Source organism: Protomyctophum parallelum, assembly GCF_964188405.1.
Source record: "Protomyctophum parallelum genome assembly, chromosome: 18".
NCBI lineage: Eukaryota > Metazoa > Chordata > Actinopteri > Myctophiformes > Myctophidae > Protomyctophum > Protomyctophum parallelum.
This window is the reverse complement of record NC_139716.1, coordinates 45,812,860-45,831,621: the sequence shown is the minus strand read 5'-3', so window position 1 is coordinate 45,831,621 and position 18,762 is coordinate 45,812,860. Positions and strand designations below refer to the sequence as shown.

Genomic DNA, 18,762 nt, shown 5'->3' with positions numbered 1-18,762 from the left:
TAGTTTACCTTTGATTATTACAAAACATACATGAATCACTTCAGCCCTATATACATAACACACATACTTCCTAGGTCTACGACAATTAGATAAACCCAACGCAAATATTTGTAGCCTAAACTATAGGCTACAAATACATTTGCCTTGTTTGTTTGTTTGGGGGGGGGGGGTGCTATAGGCGATTAGGCCCTACAGCGCGTTTCAACAGTGCTTCACAAACAATACTGGTTATCAAGTGGCTACGGCAGTTTTTAGCCCAATGAGTGTTTTTGTGCAAAACTAATGCTTGGAATGGATTCAAATTCAATCATGAAAACCCCCTAGTTGGACACATTGATTGATTGATTGAAATATTTAACAGTTTGCAGAATTACAGTACATTTCAAGGACAAACTCAATACAAAGACTTAACTGTGAGTGGACGACCCAATTAAGCATTACACTTGTTTACAACAGGGTCCACATTGTTCAATTCATCAAAACATTTAGAGACATACAAATAGACACTTCTATGTAGCTAAAGAAGAAAACAGGAATTCATCATATAGGAAGCAAAAAGGGAAAAGATACATATACAGTGAGGGGAAAGGGGGGGGGGGGTGGTTGTCACATCATGCTACTGAAAGCATGATGACATCTCCCACTCCACACCTTAGAGGCTTAATTAGTACAAATGTAAGAACCACCACAAATAAATGATAAACTCCTCCTAAACAATCTTCATCTGATGCAGAATAGACAACGCTCCAGCTGATGTTCACAAGGGCTATTTATTTACCCCACCGTGAAAAACTATAAATGAAACCACACAAACAAAATGATTTATAAACATGGATGGATGTATAGGCCTATGACATGTCATTTTTGACAGTCATGCTGTATTTCTTTTTTCCATATTAATGTCACACAGACATACACGATGCAATGCAATATAACTGTACAAACAAAATAACAGGTAACGCAATTGCATGATGGTAACCATGGCAACGAATGGTGTCTGTTTCCTGTTTCTGCACAAGGAGGGTGAGTGCATTTCAGTTTTTTATACCCAGCACCCTAATCAAGGGAACTTGATTCAGCTGGAGGGAGGGGCACTTCCTGACGAGGGAACCTCCCGAGAGAGAGAGCACTTCAAGTCAAGTCAAGGGACTAGTTTCAGAAAGGGCCTATATTTATAATATGCTCCACAGTACACCCCATTGGTGGTTTCATTGTACACTCAAGGGTTAAAGATCTAGAAGGGATATTTGGTTTACCAACTCTCCATCATTTAGCTAAATGGAAAACACTTTTTTTAAATTAAATGTTCATCCCACGACTTTGCAACCCATTTCTTCCACCCAGTGCCAATTATCTAGTGTAATCCTGGGCGCTACACTTCCTCTGCCAACCTGGGGAGGGCAACGGACTGACCTCATGCTTCCTTCTATGCATGAGGAGTCCAAGCCGCCTCTTTTCACCTGACAGGGGAGGGGGGGGGGGGGGGGGGGAGTTTCTCTGGTTGGACGTAGTGCGTGGAAGGAACACGTTATTCCGACCAGTTCCTTTCCCCTCCATCAGGCGTCACTGGAACACCATATTTTCAGATGGGGGTCAGCGGCCAAATACAGATAATTCTGGGGGTCCTTGACATGAAATAGTTTGAGAACCGTCTGACATAGAAACATATAATAACTGTTTAGAAGACATTTGTAGAATCTGGTCTCAAGGATGTAGTCGTTATGAAGAACGGGACAATGTTTAGATCAGATGTAAGAGCATTTTATTGAGATGCTTTGTCAAAATTACAATTTCTTTAAAAGGGCATTTCTCTCGTAAGACGTACGGCAAATAATACAAGTATACAATATAATCCAAACATATAAATGAAATAAAAATCCCTTTAAAACATCCCCTTCTTAAACTATTGATCATTACGATTTACTAAAAAGGAAAAGATAATTTACATGGAGACGCCATTTCTAAGTGCAGACAGAGTTGACAAAATACAAATAGTCATATTAGAATATCACGGTATATAAATGCATATAATAACATATAAATGCATATAATAATAATTACATATAAATGCATATCAAAAATACATTCTTCAGCAGGCATGCGAAAAAGTCATCACCAGTGATGAAGAAAAATAATGTGTTTCCAAATAATATGGACATGAATATTGGACTAAACAAAAATAAAATAAAAGCTATCCCCCAATAAAAAGATTATAAATTCAAGCCTTAAACCCTCTAAACAGACAGTTCATAGCAGGGCTGGGCCAGGTGACTCAAATCAATCAATATCACCAGTATTTCAAACCAGCCCCAGTGGATATATTTATATATATATATTTCAGCTCCAGAGTAGATATATTTGTATATATTTCAGCCCCAGAGTAGATATATTTTTATATATCTCAGCCCCAGAGTAGATATATTTTTATATATTTCAGCCCCAGAGTAGATATATCTTTATATATTTCAGCCCCAGAGTAGATATATCTTTATATATTTCAGCCCCAGAGTAGATATATCTTTATATATTTCAGCCCCAGAGTAGATATATCTTTATATATTTCAGCCCCAGAGTAGATATATCTTTATATATTTCAGCCCCAGAGTAGATATATCTTTATATATTTCAGCCCCAGAGTAGATATATCTTTATATATTTCAGCCCCAGAGTAGATATATCTTTATATATTTCAGCCCCAGAGTAGATATATCTTTATATATTTCAGCCCCAGAGTAGATATATCTTTATATATTTCAGCCCCAGAGTAGATATATCTTTATATATTTCAGCCCCAGAGTGGATACAGCAATTCAAACGAGTGTGCAAACATATAGCCATGCAAGCAGTGAGAAAACACAGCCTACTATATATATATATATATATATATATATATATATATATATATATATATGACATCACTTCCATTCTCCCAACCTCTTAGCTCCATATTTTAACTTGTTTGTGTATTTCGTAAATAATTGATCAATCTACAGCATCACACAAAAGTATAAGATCTACAAGCTCGAAACGCAGCGCGAAGAGACACCTTTTGAGCTTGTAGATCTGCTACTTTTGCCGTTTTAGAGCAACAGTTTTGGACATGTGAGGTTTCCACCTGACAGACGACATCATATCAATATCTGGAATGTTGATTCTTGTGCAGTTTGAACACATTACATTGTCCTCAGTAGCTTTTGTGCAAATCTCGCCATACATGAAATATGTGTTAATGTTTGTGCTCATAATAAATGAAACATGTTAATGTGTGTGTGTGCTCAAAATGACACGCCGGCTGTCATTTTGGTCACAGCGAAAATTAAATATCGTTGTGGTAAACAAATCCATCAGAGAGAGATGATTTGAGTTCACAAAATGTTAAGACTGAAACTAAAAATAGAAAATAAATCCCATTTATTACACACAGAAATCCTCAGTGTTCATTTATCCATTTGTAACTCCAAGACACAAATAGAACCAACTGGACCCGTAAAGGTCGCCCACTCTGGTCCATTTGGTTCCATTTGGTTCCATTTGTCCCGGGAGTTAAATCCACACTCTTTAGATTATCTACAGCTGTACTACTGTAGTGACCAGGTTAAAATCTGCAGCTTTACTACTGTAGTTACAGGTTCAAATCTGCAGCTGTACTACTGTAGTTACAGGTTCAAATCTGCAGCTGTACTACTGTAGTTACAGGTTCAAATCTGCAGCTTTACTACTGTAGTTACAGGTTCAAATCTGCAGCTGTACTACTGTAGTGACCAGGTTCAAATCTGCAGCTGTACTACTGTAGTTACAGGTTCAAATCTGCAGCTGTACTACTGTAGTTACAGGTTCAAATCTGCAGCTGTACTACTGTAGTGACCAGGTTCAAATCTGCAGCTGTACTACTGTAGTGACCAGGTTCAAATCTGCAGCTGTACTACTGTAGTTACAGGTTCAAATCTGCAGCTGTACTACTGTAGTGACCAAGAAAACAAAAAGTTGTCGTGTATAGGTTGCCATTTAATTAACATCGGCTCGCACCGCCCCCCCCCCCCCCCAACATGCATGTGTGTCATTGGCTACTTCAGAACAGTACAGCTGTGATTGGCTACAGTCAGCTGGTGCCATGGCAACCAGCTGGTCTTCCTGGTGGGAATGTACTAAGAAGAGGAAAATAAACTAACAAGGATACTTTAAGGCTTCATCCACACCTACATAAACGTAGCTTTTTCGTTTTCGTTTTTTTTTTTAAATCTCTCTGTCCATACGACACGTTTTTTAAAATCTCTCTGTCCATATGACCAATGGCAAGACCCATGCAAAGCTCTGTTTACATTGTCCACACAGGGAACACACAGGCGGAGTTTAAAAAAAATACACTGTGGCAGGAGTTTTCCAAAAGATGCGTTTATATGGACCAAAAACGCGTTTGCGTGTGGGCGACCCCCCCCCCCCCCAAAACGCATATATAAACCTACGTTTATCCGTTTACCCGGATACGTGTGGACAAGGCCTGAGAAGATGTGAAGAACCCCTTCAGCCACACAGAAATGAGCTGAAGAACCCCTTCAGCCACACAGAGAAATGAGCTGAAGAACCCCTTCAGCCACACAGAGAAATGAGCTGAAGAACCCCTTCAGCCACACAGAGAAATGAGCTGAAGAACCCCTTCAGCCACACAGAGAAATGAGCTGAAGAACCCCTTCAGCCACACAGAGAAATGAAGAACCCCTTCAGCCACACAGAGAAATGAGCTGAAGAACCCCTTCAGCCACACAGAGAAATGAGCTGAAGAACCCCTTCAGCCACACAGAGAAATGAAGATCTGAAGAACCCCTTCAGCCACACAGAGAAATGAGCTGAAGAACCCCTTCAGCCACACAGAGAAATGAAGAACCCCTTCAGCCACACAGAGAAATGAGCTGAAGAACCCCTTCAGCCACACAGAGAAATGAGCTGAAGAACCCCTTCAGCCACACAGAGAAATGAAGAACCCCTTCAGCCACACAGAGAAATGAAGATGTGAAGAACCCCTTCAGCCACACAGAGAAATGAGCTGAAGAACCCCTTCAGCCACACAGATAAATGAAGATGTGAAGAACCCCTTCAGCCACACAGAGAAATGAGCTGAAGAACCCCTTCAGCCACACAGAGAAATGAAGAACCCCTTCAGCCACACAGAGAAATGAGCTGAAGAACCCCTTCAGCCACACAGAGAAATGAAGATCTGAAGAACCCCTTCAGCCACACAGAGAGATGAGCTGAAGAACCCCTTCAGCCACACAGAGAAATGAGCTGAAGAACCCCTTCAGCCACACAGAGAAATGAGCTGAAGAACCCCTTCAGCCACACAGAGAAATGAAGATCTGAAGAACCCCTTCAGCCACACAGAGAAATGAGCTGAAGAACCCCTTCAGCCACACAGAGAAATGAGCTGAAGAACCCCTTCAGCCACACAGAGAAATGAGCTGAAGAACCCCTTCAGCCACACAGAGAAATGAGCTGAAGAACCCCTTCAGCCACACAGAGAAATGAGCTGAAGAACCCCTTCAGCCACACAGAGAAATGAGCTGAAGAACCCCTTCAGCCACACAGAGAAATGAAGAACCCCTTCAGCCACACAGAGAAATGAGCTGAAGAACCCCTTCAGCCACACAGAGAAATGAAGATGTGAAGAACCCCTTCAGCCACACAGAGAGATGAGCAAAAGAAAACCTGGAACTGGAACACTAAAATAATAAGCTGATAAATGGGTTCTCTCTCTCCTGATTGGCTGACATTTAGTCACCTACCTGAAAAAGGTACAGCTTTTTACAGATCTGTTACTGAACACGGCGGCGGTGGCTCAGGGGTAGAGTGCCTGGATGGTAACCGTAAGGTTGCCAGTTCGAACCCGGGCTCCCCCAGAGTTACTGTCGAAGTGTCCTTGAGCAAGACACTGAACCCCTAATTGCTCCCGATGTGCTAGTTGGTGCCTTGCATGGTTTCCGCTGCCATCGGTGTATGAATGTGTGTGTGAATGGGTGAATGTAATGCACAATCTATGTAAATAAATGCACCATTTACACTAATCACAATATAGAGCTTTGTTTTCTGCTTTTTTTAAACCCACGATTTTGTAACCCATTTTTCACCCGGTGATGTAAATAAAAAGTGAGTAAAAAAAAAAGAAGGAAAAAATAATCTCTTTAAGCAAAGAAATATCACTTACCATAACTTTAATCTACCGTGCCCCCCCCCCCCCCCCCCCAGTCAAGTGAAAAGCTAAAAGACTAAAAACTTAAGACACGACGCAAGACTCGTTAGGATTCTGAGACGAGTCTGGAGGCGACTCCCCCTCCCCCTCCCCTGTCACTGTGACATCATCACCCTCGCCGTCCAGAGAGGAGGAGGGGCTTGGCAGGGGGAACATCCTGTCCGACTCGGGCGTCTCGGCGGACGCGTCCTCGTACGTGCTGACGCTGTCCGTGTCGTTGTCCAGTATCCCCCCGTCCTCATCACAGGGTCTCCTCAGCACCCCCTCCTCATCACAGGGTCTCCTCAGCACCCCCTCCTCATCACAGGGTCTCCTCAGCACCCCCTCCTCATCACAGGGTCTCCTCAGCACCCCCTCCTCATCACAGGCTCTCCTCAGCACCCCCTCCTCATCACAGGCTCTCCTCAGCACCCCCTCCTCATCACAGGGTCTCCTCAGCACCCCCTCCTCATCACAGGCTCTCCTCAGCACCCCCTCCTCATCACAGGCTCTCCTCAGCACCCCCTCCTCGTGGGTTGGGCTGTGCAGAGCCAGCGTGGCCGACTGCTCAAAGCTCTTACCTCGGGCCATCCTCTGCAGCTTGGTGGTCGGACCGGAGGGGGACGTTTCGGATTCCAGCGGCGATGAGGCGGTTTGTTGCGTCGTCTCCTCCTCCTCCTCTCCTCCTCCTCCTCCTGAGGTGTTCGCTGGAGCCGCAGGTGTGCCGTTCCTCTCCTGCAAACAACAAGCAATATGTGAGTGAGCCTCAGGCAGGGGACTGGGGTTGAGACACCAAGGTGTCTGAGGTGCTGGTTTAGTCAGGGGGGGGGGTTGAGACACCAAGGTGTCTGAGGTGCTGGTTTAGTCAGGGGGGGTTGAGACACCAAGGTGTCTGAGGTGCTGGTTTAGTCAGGGGGGGGTTGAGACACCAGGGTGTCTGAGGTGCTGGTTTAGTCAGGGGGGGTTGAGACACCAGGGTGTCTGAGGTGCTGGTTTAGTCAGGGGGGGTTGAGACACCAGGGTGTCTGAGGTGCTGGTTTAGTCAGGGGGGGTTGAGACACCAAGGTGTCTGAGGTGCTGGTTTAGTCAGGGGGGGTTGAGACACCAGGGTGTCTGAGGTGCTGGTTTAGTCAGGGGGGGTTGAGACACCAGGGTGTCTGAGGTGCTGGTTTAGTCAGGGGGGGTTGAGACACCAGGGTGTCTGAGGTGCTGGTTTAGTCAGGGGGGGGTTGAGACACCAGGGTGTCTGAGGTGCTGGTTTAGTCAGGGGGGGTTGAGACACCAGGGTGTCTGAGGTGCTGGTTTAGTCAGGGGGGGTTGAGACACCAGGGTGTCTGAGGTGCTGGTTTAGTCAGGGGGGGTTGAGACACCAGGGTGTCTGAGGTGCTGGTTTAGTCAGGGGGGGTTGAGACACCAGGGTGTCTGAGGTGCTGGTTTAGTCAGGGGGGGTTGAGACACCAGGGTGTCTGAGGTGCTGGTTTAGTCAGGGGGGGTTGAGACACCAAGGTGTCTGAGGTGCTGGTTTAGTCAGGGGGGGTTGAGACACCAGGGTGTCTGAGGTGCTGGTTTAGTCAGGGGGGGTTGAGACACCAGGGTGTCTGAGGTGCTGGTTTAGTCAGGGGGGGTTGAGACACCAAGGTGTCTGAGGTGCTGGTTTAGTCAGGGGGGGTTGAGACACCAGGGTGTCTGAGGTGCTGGTTTAGTCAGGGGGGGGTTGAGACACCAGGGTGTCTGAGGTGCTGGTTTAGTCAGGGGGGGTTGAGACACCAGGGTGTCTGAGGTGCTGGTTTAGTCAGGGGGGGTTGAGACACCAGGGTGTCTGAGGTGCTGGTTTAGTCAGGGGGGGTTGAGACACCAGGGTGTCTGAGGTGCTGGTTTAGTCAGGGGGGGTTGAGACACCAGGGTGTCTGAGGTGCTGGTTTAGTCAGGGGGGGTTGAGACACCAGGGTGTCTGAGGTGCTGGTTTAGTCAGGGGGGGTTGAGACACCAGGGTGTCTGAGGTGCTGGTTTAGTCAGGGGGGGTTGAGACACCAGGGTGTCTGAGGTGCTGGTTTAGTCAGGGGGGGTTGAGACACCAGGGTGTCTGAGGTGCTGGTTTAGTCAGGGGGGGTTGAGACACCAAGGTGTCTGAGGTGCTGGTTTAGTCAGGGGGGGTTGAGACACCAGGGTGTCTGAGGTGCTGGTTTAGTCAGGGGGGGTTGAGACACCAGGGTGTCTGAGGTGCTGGTTTAGTCAGGGGGGGTTGAGACACCAGGGTGTCTGAGGTGCTGGTTTAGTCAGGGGGGTTGAGACACCAAGGTGTCTGAGGTGCTGGTTTAGTCAGGGGGGTTGACAAGCTCACAACACATTCCAATGTGACGCGTTGAGAACTACAGGAGATGAATGTATAAATGAGTCGCTGAGAGGCGACGGGATGGGCCAGGTTGTCCGACGCGCTCCGCAAACAAAAGGATTTCGCTGCAGGTCCAAAACAATGCGTTTAAGTCGTTTTATTAAAGCAAGGTGCATATAACTCAAAGGGTGCTCAAACTTAAAGCAAAGTATAGTCACAGCGATCAAACGTAAATAAAGTAAATAAAAGAAAGCAAAATAAGCGGTATAAAGCGGTCGACAAAAGCGCGTCTTCCCATTCCCACACCCCCCCTCTCTCTCTCTCACTGTGTGTGAAGCAGGTGACCTAGGTGAGGTATTGAATGAATCAGGTCCGCCCCTATCGCCCGTCAATCATCCACGTCAATCACCAGTGACAGCCCACTCATTTCATAAACCAAACATAATAAACCAGTTCATGGCTCCTACAGTGGGCGTTGTCAATGTTTTACCAAGGAAAGAATATTAAGAGCTTGTTGTGACTAAATAATGAGGGGTTATTTTTCCATTTGCTGCTGTGCAGAGCACAGCTCATGTCCTGTGCCAACCTGCCATGTGTTGTAATTATGTAATCTCTCTCTCTCTCTCTCTCTCTCTATCTCTCTCTCTGTCAGCCTCAGTCTGTAGAGGTGTTACGCAACAACAGCTGACGCGTACGTGTGGTTTCTGAAATGACCACATACCCGAGTTCTGACTAACTACTTCTATAAATTACCACATAACAAACCCGAGTGAACTGACTAACCAACTGCTTCCCCACAGTGAGAGGCACTGATAGACAAATAAATAATGGGCTGGTTGAAAACCTCTGCTTTTAGCCATAATGTCATCATTTTGCATTACTAACAAAGTATTCAACCAATGAAAACCATATGCACCAAAATTATGGAATACAATTCCTCAGGAAATCAGAGAGACTCCAACTCCACCAACATATTCAAACACAAACTAAAACCACACCTCTTCAGATTAGCCTTCTCCACCCTGTACTAAAACCACTAAAACCACACCTCTTCAGATTAGCCTTCTCCACCCTGTACTAAAACCACTAAAACCACACCTCTTCAGATTAGCCTTCTCCACCCTGCCGTAGCACTTTATTGAGGCTTCCCATCATGTATTTTATTATTATTCTATATATATTTTTCTCTTAACAAATATCTTAAATGCTGGACCTATAGAGCGTCGCATTCCCGCCCCCTCGAGAGACCCGGAAAAGAAATCGCCGTTCATTTTCTCATAGGCATTTCTTTAAAGTATTTATTTAAAGACGGTTACGCCGCGGACAAAGCCAACTCGGATCGTGACAAATCATGACAATGAACACAATATTTTGGGGCCGATCAAATCATTAGAAAGAAGAAAATAAATTAAAGGCAGGAGACAACACTATTTGTTTTGTTTTTCTTCTTATAAATTATTTGATCGGCCCAAAACATTGTGTTCATTGTCATGATTTCTCACGATCCGAGTTGGCTTTGTCCGCGGCGTAACCGTCTTTAAATAAATACTTAAAGAAAATCCGATAGGAGAAATGCATTGCATTTCATTTCCTGGGCCACTGGTCGTTCTGAAAGGGGGAGGGACTGCGACGCTCTATTGCTGCCTATTTCTATCTAAATGTCTGATGTCATGCACATTCACTGTCTTGTCTTGTATTGTGTTTGATTTAACCTGTATGACCTATCTGTAAAGCACTTGATGTATATCCTGCCTGTGAAGCACTCTGAACTGCAACCCTGTATGAAAGGTGCTATATAAATAAAGCTTATTATTATTATTATATAGTTTACCTCTTTGATGGTCTCCATCTCCTCCATCAGAGTGTGAACCATGGCCTCCATTTTCCTCCTGGCGTCTCGCTCTCGCACCAACTCCTACAGAGAGAGAAGATAAGATAAGATATAACCATGGCCTCCAACTCCTACCGAGACACTGTGAGGTGACGCCACACAGGGGTTAAAGATAAGATAAGACTCCTACAGAGACACGGCGAGGCCACACAGGAGTTAAAGATAAGATAAGACTCCTACAGAGACACGGCGAGGCCACACAGGGGTTAGAAAAATAAAATAAAATAAAACTCATTCACTCATTTTTGGTGGTTTTGAACCTTTTCAGGACGCGACTCCCAAAAACAAATCACACCCGACAAGCACGGAGTTTAGGCTTTATACGTTCAGCGTGACTAGTCGGTTCCACAGATACATATCGTGGAAAATAACCAAACTACGTGATCTTGTAGATATTTTACAGATTGGACGATTTGGCCAATGTTTGACCCATATAAATGAGCAGGGGATGATAGTAAACCTAGAGGTTGAGAACCACATCGAGCACAAAACTGCCTTCAGGTTGAATAAATCACAGATTGAGGCTTTAACCTTTTGCTTTTATGGAAAACTAAATCTGAAAGCATTAAAGGCCTATTCATAGTCTGGATTTTCGGTGGTGAGATGACCACCGCTCCGGTGGTGAGCTGACCACCGGAGCTGAAATAACGTTGAGCGGTGGTGAGTAAAAACAGAGCGAAGGGCTGGAGCGGTGGCGGTGGTTTGCTCTTCACCGCGGCGCGTGACGTCATGTTGTAGTTCGGTGGTCACCCCACCACCGTAAAACCAGACTATGTATGAGCCTTTAGTTGTATGGACAATGCTGCTTTTGCACATCTTATTTACTTATACGTGTATTTTGGAGGGAGAGCCAGTGCATATTTAATGAGCAGAACACAAACAACGCCTCAAAGATACACTGGATTTAGCAATGATGCTAGTTTATAGAGGATTTAGCAATGATGCTAGTTTATAGAGGATTTAGCAATGATGCTAGTTTATAGAGGATTTAGCAATGGTGCTAGTTTATAGAGGATTTAACAATGATGCTAGTTTATAGAGGATTTAGCAATGATGTTAGTTTATAGAGGATTTAGCAATGACGCTAGTTTATAGAGGATTTAGCAATGATGTTAGTTTATAGAGGATTTAGCAATGACGCTAGTTTATAGAGGTGCTCCGGCCAACGATCGCTGAGCGGCCCATTTTCACTCCAAGTGCCTGTCCAGCCTCTCTCTGGGCCTCGGGTTAGGGTTAGGGTTAAGGTTAGGGTCAGTAACGTAGGGGTAGGGTGACAGAGGTCAGTAACGTAGGGTTAGGGTTAAGGTTAGGGTCAGTAACATACCAGTCCAGCCTGTCCAGCCTCTCTCTGGGCCTCGGGTTAGGGTTAGGGTTAAGGTTAGGGTCAGTAACGTAGGGGTAGGGTGACAGAGGTCAGTAACGTAGGGTTAGGGTTAAGGTTAGGGTCAGTAACATACCAGTCCAGCCTGTCCAGCCTCTCGCTGGGCCTCGGGTTAGGGTTAGGGTTAAGGTTAGGGTCAGTAACGTAGGGGTAGGGTGACACAGGTCAGTAACGTAGGGTTAGGGTTAAGGTTAGGGTCAGTAACATACCAGTCCAGCCTGTCCAGCCTCTCGCTGGGCCTCGGCCAGCAGCTCCTCCACCCCCTCCAGAGTGTCCTGGAGAACGTCCACCTGGAACAGCAGCGTCTCTCTCTCCACCTCCAGGCCTCGCAGCTCCAGGACCACCTCCTCGTAGCTGGCCTGGAGGTCCGCCTGGACCACAGAACACAGAACCATCTGTTAGTACAACACCTCCTCATAGATGGACCACAGAACCATCTGTTAGTACAACACCTCCTCATAGATGGACCACAGAACCATCTTTTAGTACAACACCTCCTCATAGCTGGACCACAGAACCATCCGTTAGTACAACACCTCCTCATAGCTGGACCACAGAACCATCTTTTAGTACAACACCTCCTCATAGCTGGACCACAGAACCATCTGTTAGTACAACACCTCCTCATAGCTGGACCACAGAACCATCTTTTAGTACAACACCTCCTCATAGCTGGACCACAGAACCATCTGTTAGTACAACACCTCCTCATAGATGGACCACAGAACCATCTTTTAGTACAACACCTCCTCATAGCTGGACCACAGAACCATCTTTTAGTACAACACCTCCTCATAGCTGGACCACAGAACCATCTGTTAGTACAACACCTCCTCATAGCTGGCCTGGACCTCCACAGGACACAGACCTAACCCTATCCCTGTCCTAGCCTGGTTAATAAACCAGACTAATATCACCCGGACCGCGGGATATTAGTCTGGGGAGGCTCAGCTTGGATTTCATTTCCAGGGGGGGGGGGGCGGGTTGAAACATTTTCTCTTTGACGCAATTGGTCAGAGCTACTGTCAGTCAAAGGTCTCAAGCATTGAAAGTCACTGTACCAAAGCCCGCCCATATTGCATACCGTGTCCCGATTGGCCGCCCCATTTCTCTGGTGTAGGAAATGGGCGTACAAATGAGCCTCTCCAGACCGTAATCCGCCGGCAGGCAATTTTTTTCCTGCCAACGGCTGATTGGGTCTGGTTTATTAACCAGGCTATCCCTGTCCCCCATTGTGACAACCACGAAACGTCAACCAATGGGTGCCACATGAGGGCCACAACCAGGGGGCGGGACTTGAATGGAGAGGGGACCGTTATCGTTTGATCGTGATAAAAGTCTATCACTTCTAGACAGAAATATGGCACTCTTTTATTTTATTGTATTTATAATTTTATTTATTTTCATAAGCTTCAGTGTGTGTATGAAATACATGTATTTTCCATGTGACTGTGATTTATTGAATACGTATTATAAACATCACGAGTCATCATGTCCACAGGCATCTGATCCGCTGCCCACTGGCTGTACTGCAGTGGGTTGGTTCCAGAACGGAACCAACGGTGTGCCATGACTGAGCCGAGCCAAGACACATGGCCAGACCCAGCTGTCTACAGACTACAGTAACATGTTATCTACATGTTACAGACCCAGCTGTCTACAGACTACAGTAACATGTTACAGACCCAGCTGTCTACAGACTACAGTAACATGTTATCTACATGTTACAGACCCAGCTGTCTACAGACTACAGTAACATGTTACAGACCCAGCTGTCTACAGACTACAGTAACATGTTATCTACATGTTACAGACCCAGCTGTCTACAGACTACAGTAACATGTTATCTACATGTTACAGACCCAGCTGTCTACAGACTACAGTAACATGTTACAGACCCAGCTGTCTACAGACTACAGTAACATGTTACAGACCCAGCTGTCTACAGACTACAGTAACATGTTATCTACATGTTACAGACCCAGCTGTCTACAGACTACAGTAACATGTTACAGACCCAGCTGTCTACAGACTACAGTAACATGTTATCTACATGTTACAGACCCAGCTGTCTACAGACTACAGTAACATGTTATCTACATGTTACAGACCCAGCTGTCTACAGACTACAGTAACATGTTACAGACCCAGCTGTCTACAGACTACAGTAACATGTTATCTACATGTTACAGACCCAGCTGTCTACAGACTACAGTAACATGTTATCTACATGTTACAGACCCAGCTGTCTACAGACTACAGTAGCATGTTACAGACCCAGCTGTCTACAGACTACAGTAACATGTTACAGACCAAGCTGTCTACAGACTACAGTAACATGTTACAGACCCAGCTGTCTACAGACTACAGTAACATGTTACAGACCCAGCTGTCTACAGACTACAGTAACATGTTACAGACCCAGCTGTCTACAGACTACAGTAACATGTTATCCACATGTTAGAGACCCAGCTGTCTACAGACTACAGTAACATGTTATCCTAAAACTGTTAATATGTGACATAATTATGACTCACCATGTCCGGGAGCTCCAGGTACAGATCTGGATCAGAATGCTAGAAGAGAGAGAGAGAGAGAGAGAGAGAGAGAGAGAGAGAGAGAGAGAGAGAGATGATGAGCTTCAGACGTAACGTTTACATTCTATAGGAATCCTCAACACGCCGTTTATCAACCTGGGGAGGGGGGGGGGGGGGGTCTGAAACTAACACGCCGTTTATCAACCTTCGATTCAGGACCGCCAGGGGTGGAGTATTTAACTCAGAGTTAAAGCTGCTATAAGCAGTATTCAGACAGCCAGCAACGGGTAGAACGCTCCCAACAAAAACAATTAGTCTCTGTGACACGTCTAGGGGCCGCAGTCTGAATTCAAAGACTTTCCTAGACTCTTTGTCATTGGTCGAGTTGCCTGTCTACTTCTTGATTGGTTAGTCATTTCGACCGGGTTTTTTTTCGACCAATGACAAAGCTTCTAGGAGCATCTAAGAATGTAGATTGCGTTCACTCGCAGATTGCGCAATTAAAAACAATGCTTTAATGCCATTTAAATAGTGTTTTGCATGAGGGCATACCGGTAGACCCCGACCCCCCCTCCTAACTTAATTCCATGACTGGATCTTTTGAACAAGTGCAATATCCCCTAACCTTTCCCCCTAAATGCTGCTATAAGGACTCCTGTTGTGCAATATCTGTCTCTCAATGAACTAATGGTGCTTTTTAATTTATTTGTTTTTAAGTGGATTTTAGATTTTAATAGTATTTTAGCTCTCTTTTGACTAGCATACTTAAAGCCAGTGAAACGACATTTCGTTCTCTTATGCATTTTATGTATCTGCTGAATGACAATAAAGCTATCTATCTATCTCTATCTATCGAGAGGCATTTGGCAGTGCTGCAGCTTTAGATTTTCTTTTCGCAGATAAGTAAGCCTGGGACCGAGGCTATGCAGCTATAGTCAAGTCTACCACCAACGGCAACTGCAATCTACAGCCATGTCTTTCTCGCGTTACGTCTCGTCCTTTTAATTAAGGATAAACCCGACACACTCGAATGCCAATAAATGTGACACATGCCGACAGTGTCGAGGCAGCGCAAAGTGGGGGCCTCATGGGAACTCACAGGTTACCGCCAACTTCACTTTGTGTAGTTAGGCTGCGCAGGGAGGCAATCTAATATACAGTGAGTAATGTCATAAACGTGCATAAACGAGATTCAGATTTTACGGGGGCCGGTCAATCAATCAATCAATCAATCAATCCCTACCTGACTGCCACTCCTGGCTCTGGTTGTCCTCTTCAGTGTGTCTGCTCTGCTGTCACTGCGAGTCAGCCTTCTGGACGGAGTTTCACTCTGGAGGAAGGATATCATTATTCATTATGTTAATTATGAGTCAGTCTGGAGGAAGAATATCATTATTAATTATGCTAATTATGTTAATTATGAGTCACTCTGGAGGAAGAATATCATTATTAATTATGTTAATTATGTTAATTATGAGTCAGTCTTCTGTCTGGAGGAAGAATATCATTATTAATTATGTTAATTATGAGTCACTCTGGAGGAAGGATATCATTATTAATTATGTTAATTATGTTAATTATGAGTCACTCTGGAGGAAGGATATCATTATTAATTATGTTAATTATGAGTCACTCTGGAGGAAGAATATCATTATTAATTATGTTAATTATGTTAATTATGAGTCAGTCTGGAGGAAGAATATCATTATTAATTATGTTAATTATGAGTCAGTCTTCTGTCTGGAGGAAGAATATCATTATTAATTATGTTAATTATGAGTCACTCTGGAGGAAGAATATCATTATTAATTATGTTAATTATGTTAATTATGAGTCAGTCTTCTGTCTGGAGGAAGGATATCATTATTAATTATGTTAATTATGTTAATTATGAGTCAGTCTTCTGTCTGGAGGAAGGATATCATTATTAATTATGTTAATTATGTTAATTATGAGTCAGTCTTCTGTCTGGAGGAAGGATATCATTATTAATTATGTTAATTATGAGTCAGTCTTCTGTCTGGAGGAAGGATATCATTATTAATTATGTTATTATGAGTCACTCTGGAGGAAGAATATCATTATTAATTATGTTAATTGTGAGTCACTCTGGAGGAAGAATATCATTATTAATTATGTTAATTATGAGTCAGTCTTCTGGATGGAGGAAGGATGAAGGGACACAACAACGTAGCTCTGGTCCACAGCAACTATTACTACAACAACAACACTATTGTTATATTATTATAAAGCTTAAACACACCACTGACTATATAATGTTAGAGAAAGTATAAACGGATAATTCGTGTCAGGAGGACAGGAAGGAAAACCCTGATGGTTGTTCAAATTAATTAAATGTATATCCTGGTTGGTTGAGAGGAGAGCAACACTGCTGTCTGCGGGCTATCTATTAGACTGATCATTGACATAAATGTATAAGGAGGTATAAGTTGATAAATGGTCTCCATTCCACACAGTGAGACAGAGAAATGATAAATCTATGGGTTATATAAGTGTCAGTCACTAAGCAACCACACCGTGATCTGATGTGATTTCATTCTTACCTCCGACGTGGTGATAATGCTGCGGAGCGACTCGTCCTCGCTCATTCCCCGGGTAAGAGAGCGTTTCTTCGGCGACAACAACGACCCTCTGTCGGCGTTTACCGAATGCATTTCTAACGGCTTTTTTTCTTTTCACTATAAACACCGCTGTTGTTCTGTAAGTGTAACTGTATTTACTGTAACGGTCTCTGATCTTCACCGTTTGATCCAGGAAGAAGGGAGAAAAATCACTACAATGACGTCACCGCCACGCCCTATCAAGATCTCTCTCTACGGAAGCGCAAAGTGGACAAAACTACTATAGCGCCAGTGGCCCAGAAGAACTACAGTTTGTAGCCATGTTTGTAGTTCTTTTTTTCGGAAATGGACAACTCCCATGCTGATATACAGCTGCCTGTGATCAATGTTAATCCATCAACAAGGAATATTTAATTTGCCCATCATCAACTGGAAGTCTCCAGTATCCTCATTGTAGGAATAACAGGGTAGAAAGATATGGCTTTCTTTCTTTCTTTCTTTCTTTATTTCTTTCTTTCTTTCTTTCTTTCTTTCTTTCTTTCTTTCTTTCTTTCTTTCTTTCTTTCTTTCTTTCTTTCTTTCTTCAAAACAGTCATAAACCTTTGGCGTAGTCATGGAGTCAGACCTAAATGTAAACAGACACAGAAAACTTGTCCATACTGATATCATAATATAAACACATCTTAAATGTATACTATTTAAATAAAACTTGTCCATACTGATATAATATAAACACATCTTAAATGTATACTATTTAAATAAAACTTGTCCATACTGATATAATATAAACACATCTTAAATGTATACTATTTAAATAAAACTTGTCCATACTGATATCATAATATAAACACATCTTAAATGTATACTATTTAAATAAAACTTGTCCATACTGATATAATATAAACACATCTTAAATGTATACTATTTAAATAAAACTTGTCCATACTGATATCATAATATAAACACATCTTAAATGTATACTATTTAAATAAAACTTGTCCATACTGATATCATAATATAAACACATCTTAAATGTATACTATTTAAATAAAACTTGTCCATACTGATATAATATAAACACATCTTAAATGTATACTATTTAAATAAAACTTGTCCATACTGATATCATAATATAAACACATCTTAAATGTATACTATTTAAATAAAACTTGTCCATACTGATATAATATAAACACATCTTAAATGTATACTATTTAAATAAAACTTGTCCATACTGATATCATAATATAAACACATCTTAAATGTATACTATTTAAATAAAACTTGTCCATACTGATATAATATAAACACATCTTAAATGTATACTATTTAAATAAAACTTGTCCATACTGATATCATAATATAAACACATCTTAAATGTATACTATTTAAATAAAACTTGTCCATACTGATATCATAATATAAACACATCTTAAATGTATACTATTTAAATAAAACTTGTCCATACTGATATAATATAAACACATCTTAAATGTATACTATTTAAATAAAACTTGTCCATACTGATATCATAATATAAACACATCTTAAATGTATACTATTTAAATAAAACTTGTCCATACTGATATCATAATATAAACACATCTTAAATGTATACTATTTAAATAAAACTTGTCCATACTGATATAATATAAACACATCTTAAATGTATACTATTTAAATAAAACTTGTCCATACTGATATAATATAAACACATCTTAAATGTATACTATTTAAATAATCCTGAGACAAAATGCTGCCATTTGTCCCAAAGTGACTGATGTATTGAAAACATGAAGTAACTTTATATATAGCCTAT

At 42.8% G+C, this 18,762-nt stretch overlaps 1 protein-coding gene across 1 annotated transcript; it reads right to left on the bottom strand.

Moving 5' to 3' along the window:
- Positions 1-6,265: 6,265 nt before the first annotated feature.
- Positions 6,266-17,047, bottom strand: LOC310875638 (uncharacterized protein; the record flags this gene model as incomplete). The annotated part of the gene is made up of 6 exons (XM_083788926.1): positions 16,926-17,047; positions 15,605-15,691; positions 14,362-14,400; positions 12,034-12,195; positions 10,384-10,467; positions 6,266-6,955 (listed from the first exon to the last, which is right to left on the bottom strand). The coding sequence occupies exons 1-6, from the start codon at positions 17,034-17,036 to the stop codon at positions 6,266-6,268; spliced, it is 1,173 nt and encodes a 390-aa protein (XP_083645052.1). The 5' UTR covers positions 17,037-17,047.
- Between the last annotated feature and the right edge of the window lie 1,715 nt (positions 17,048-18,762).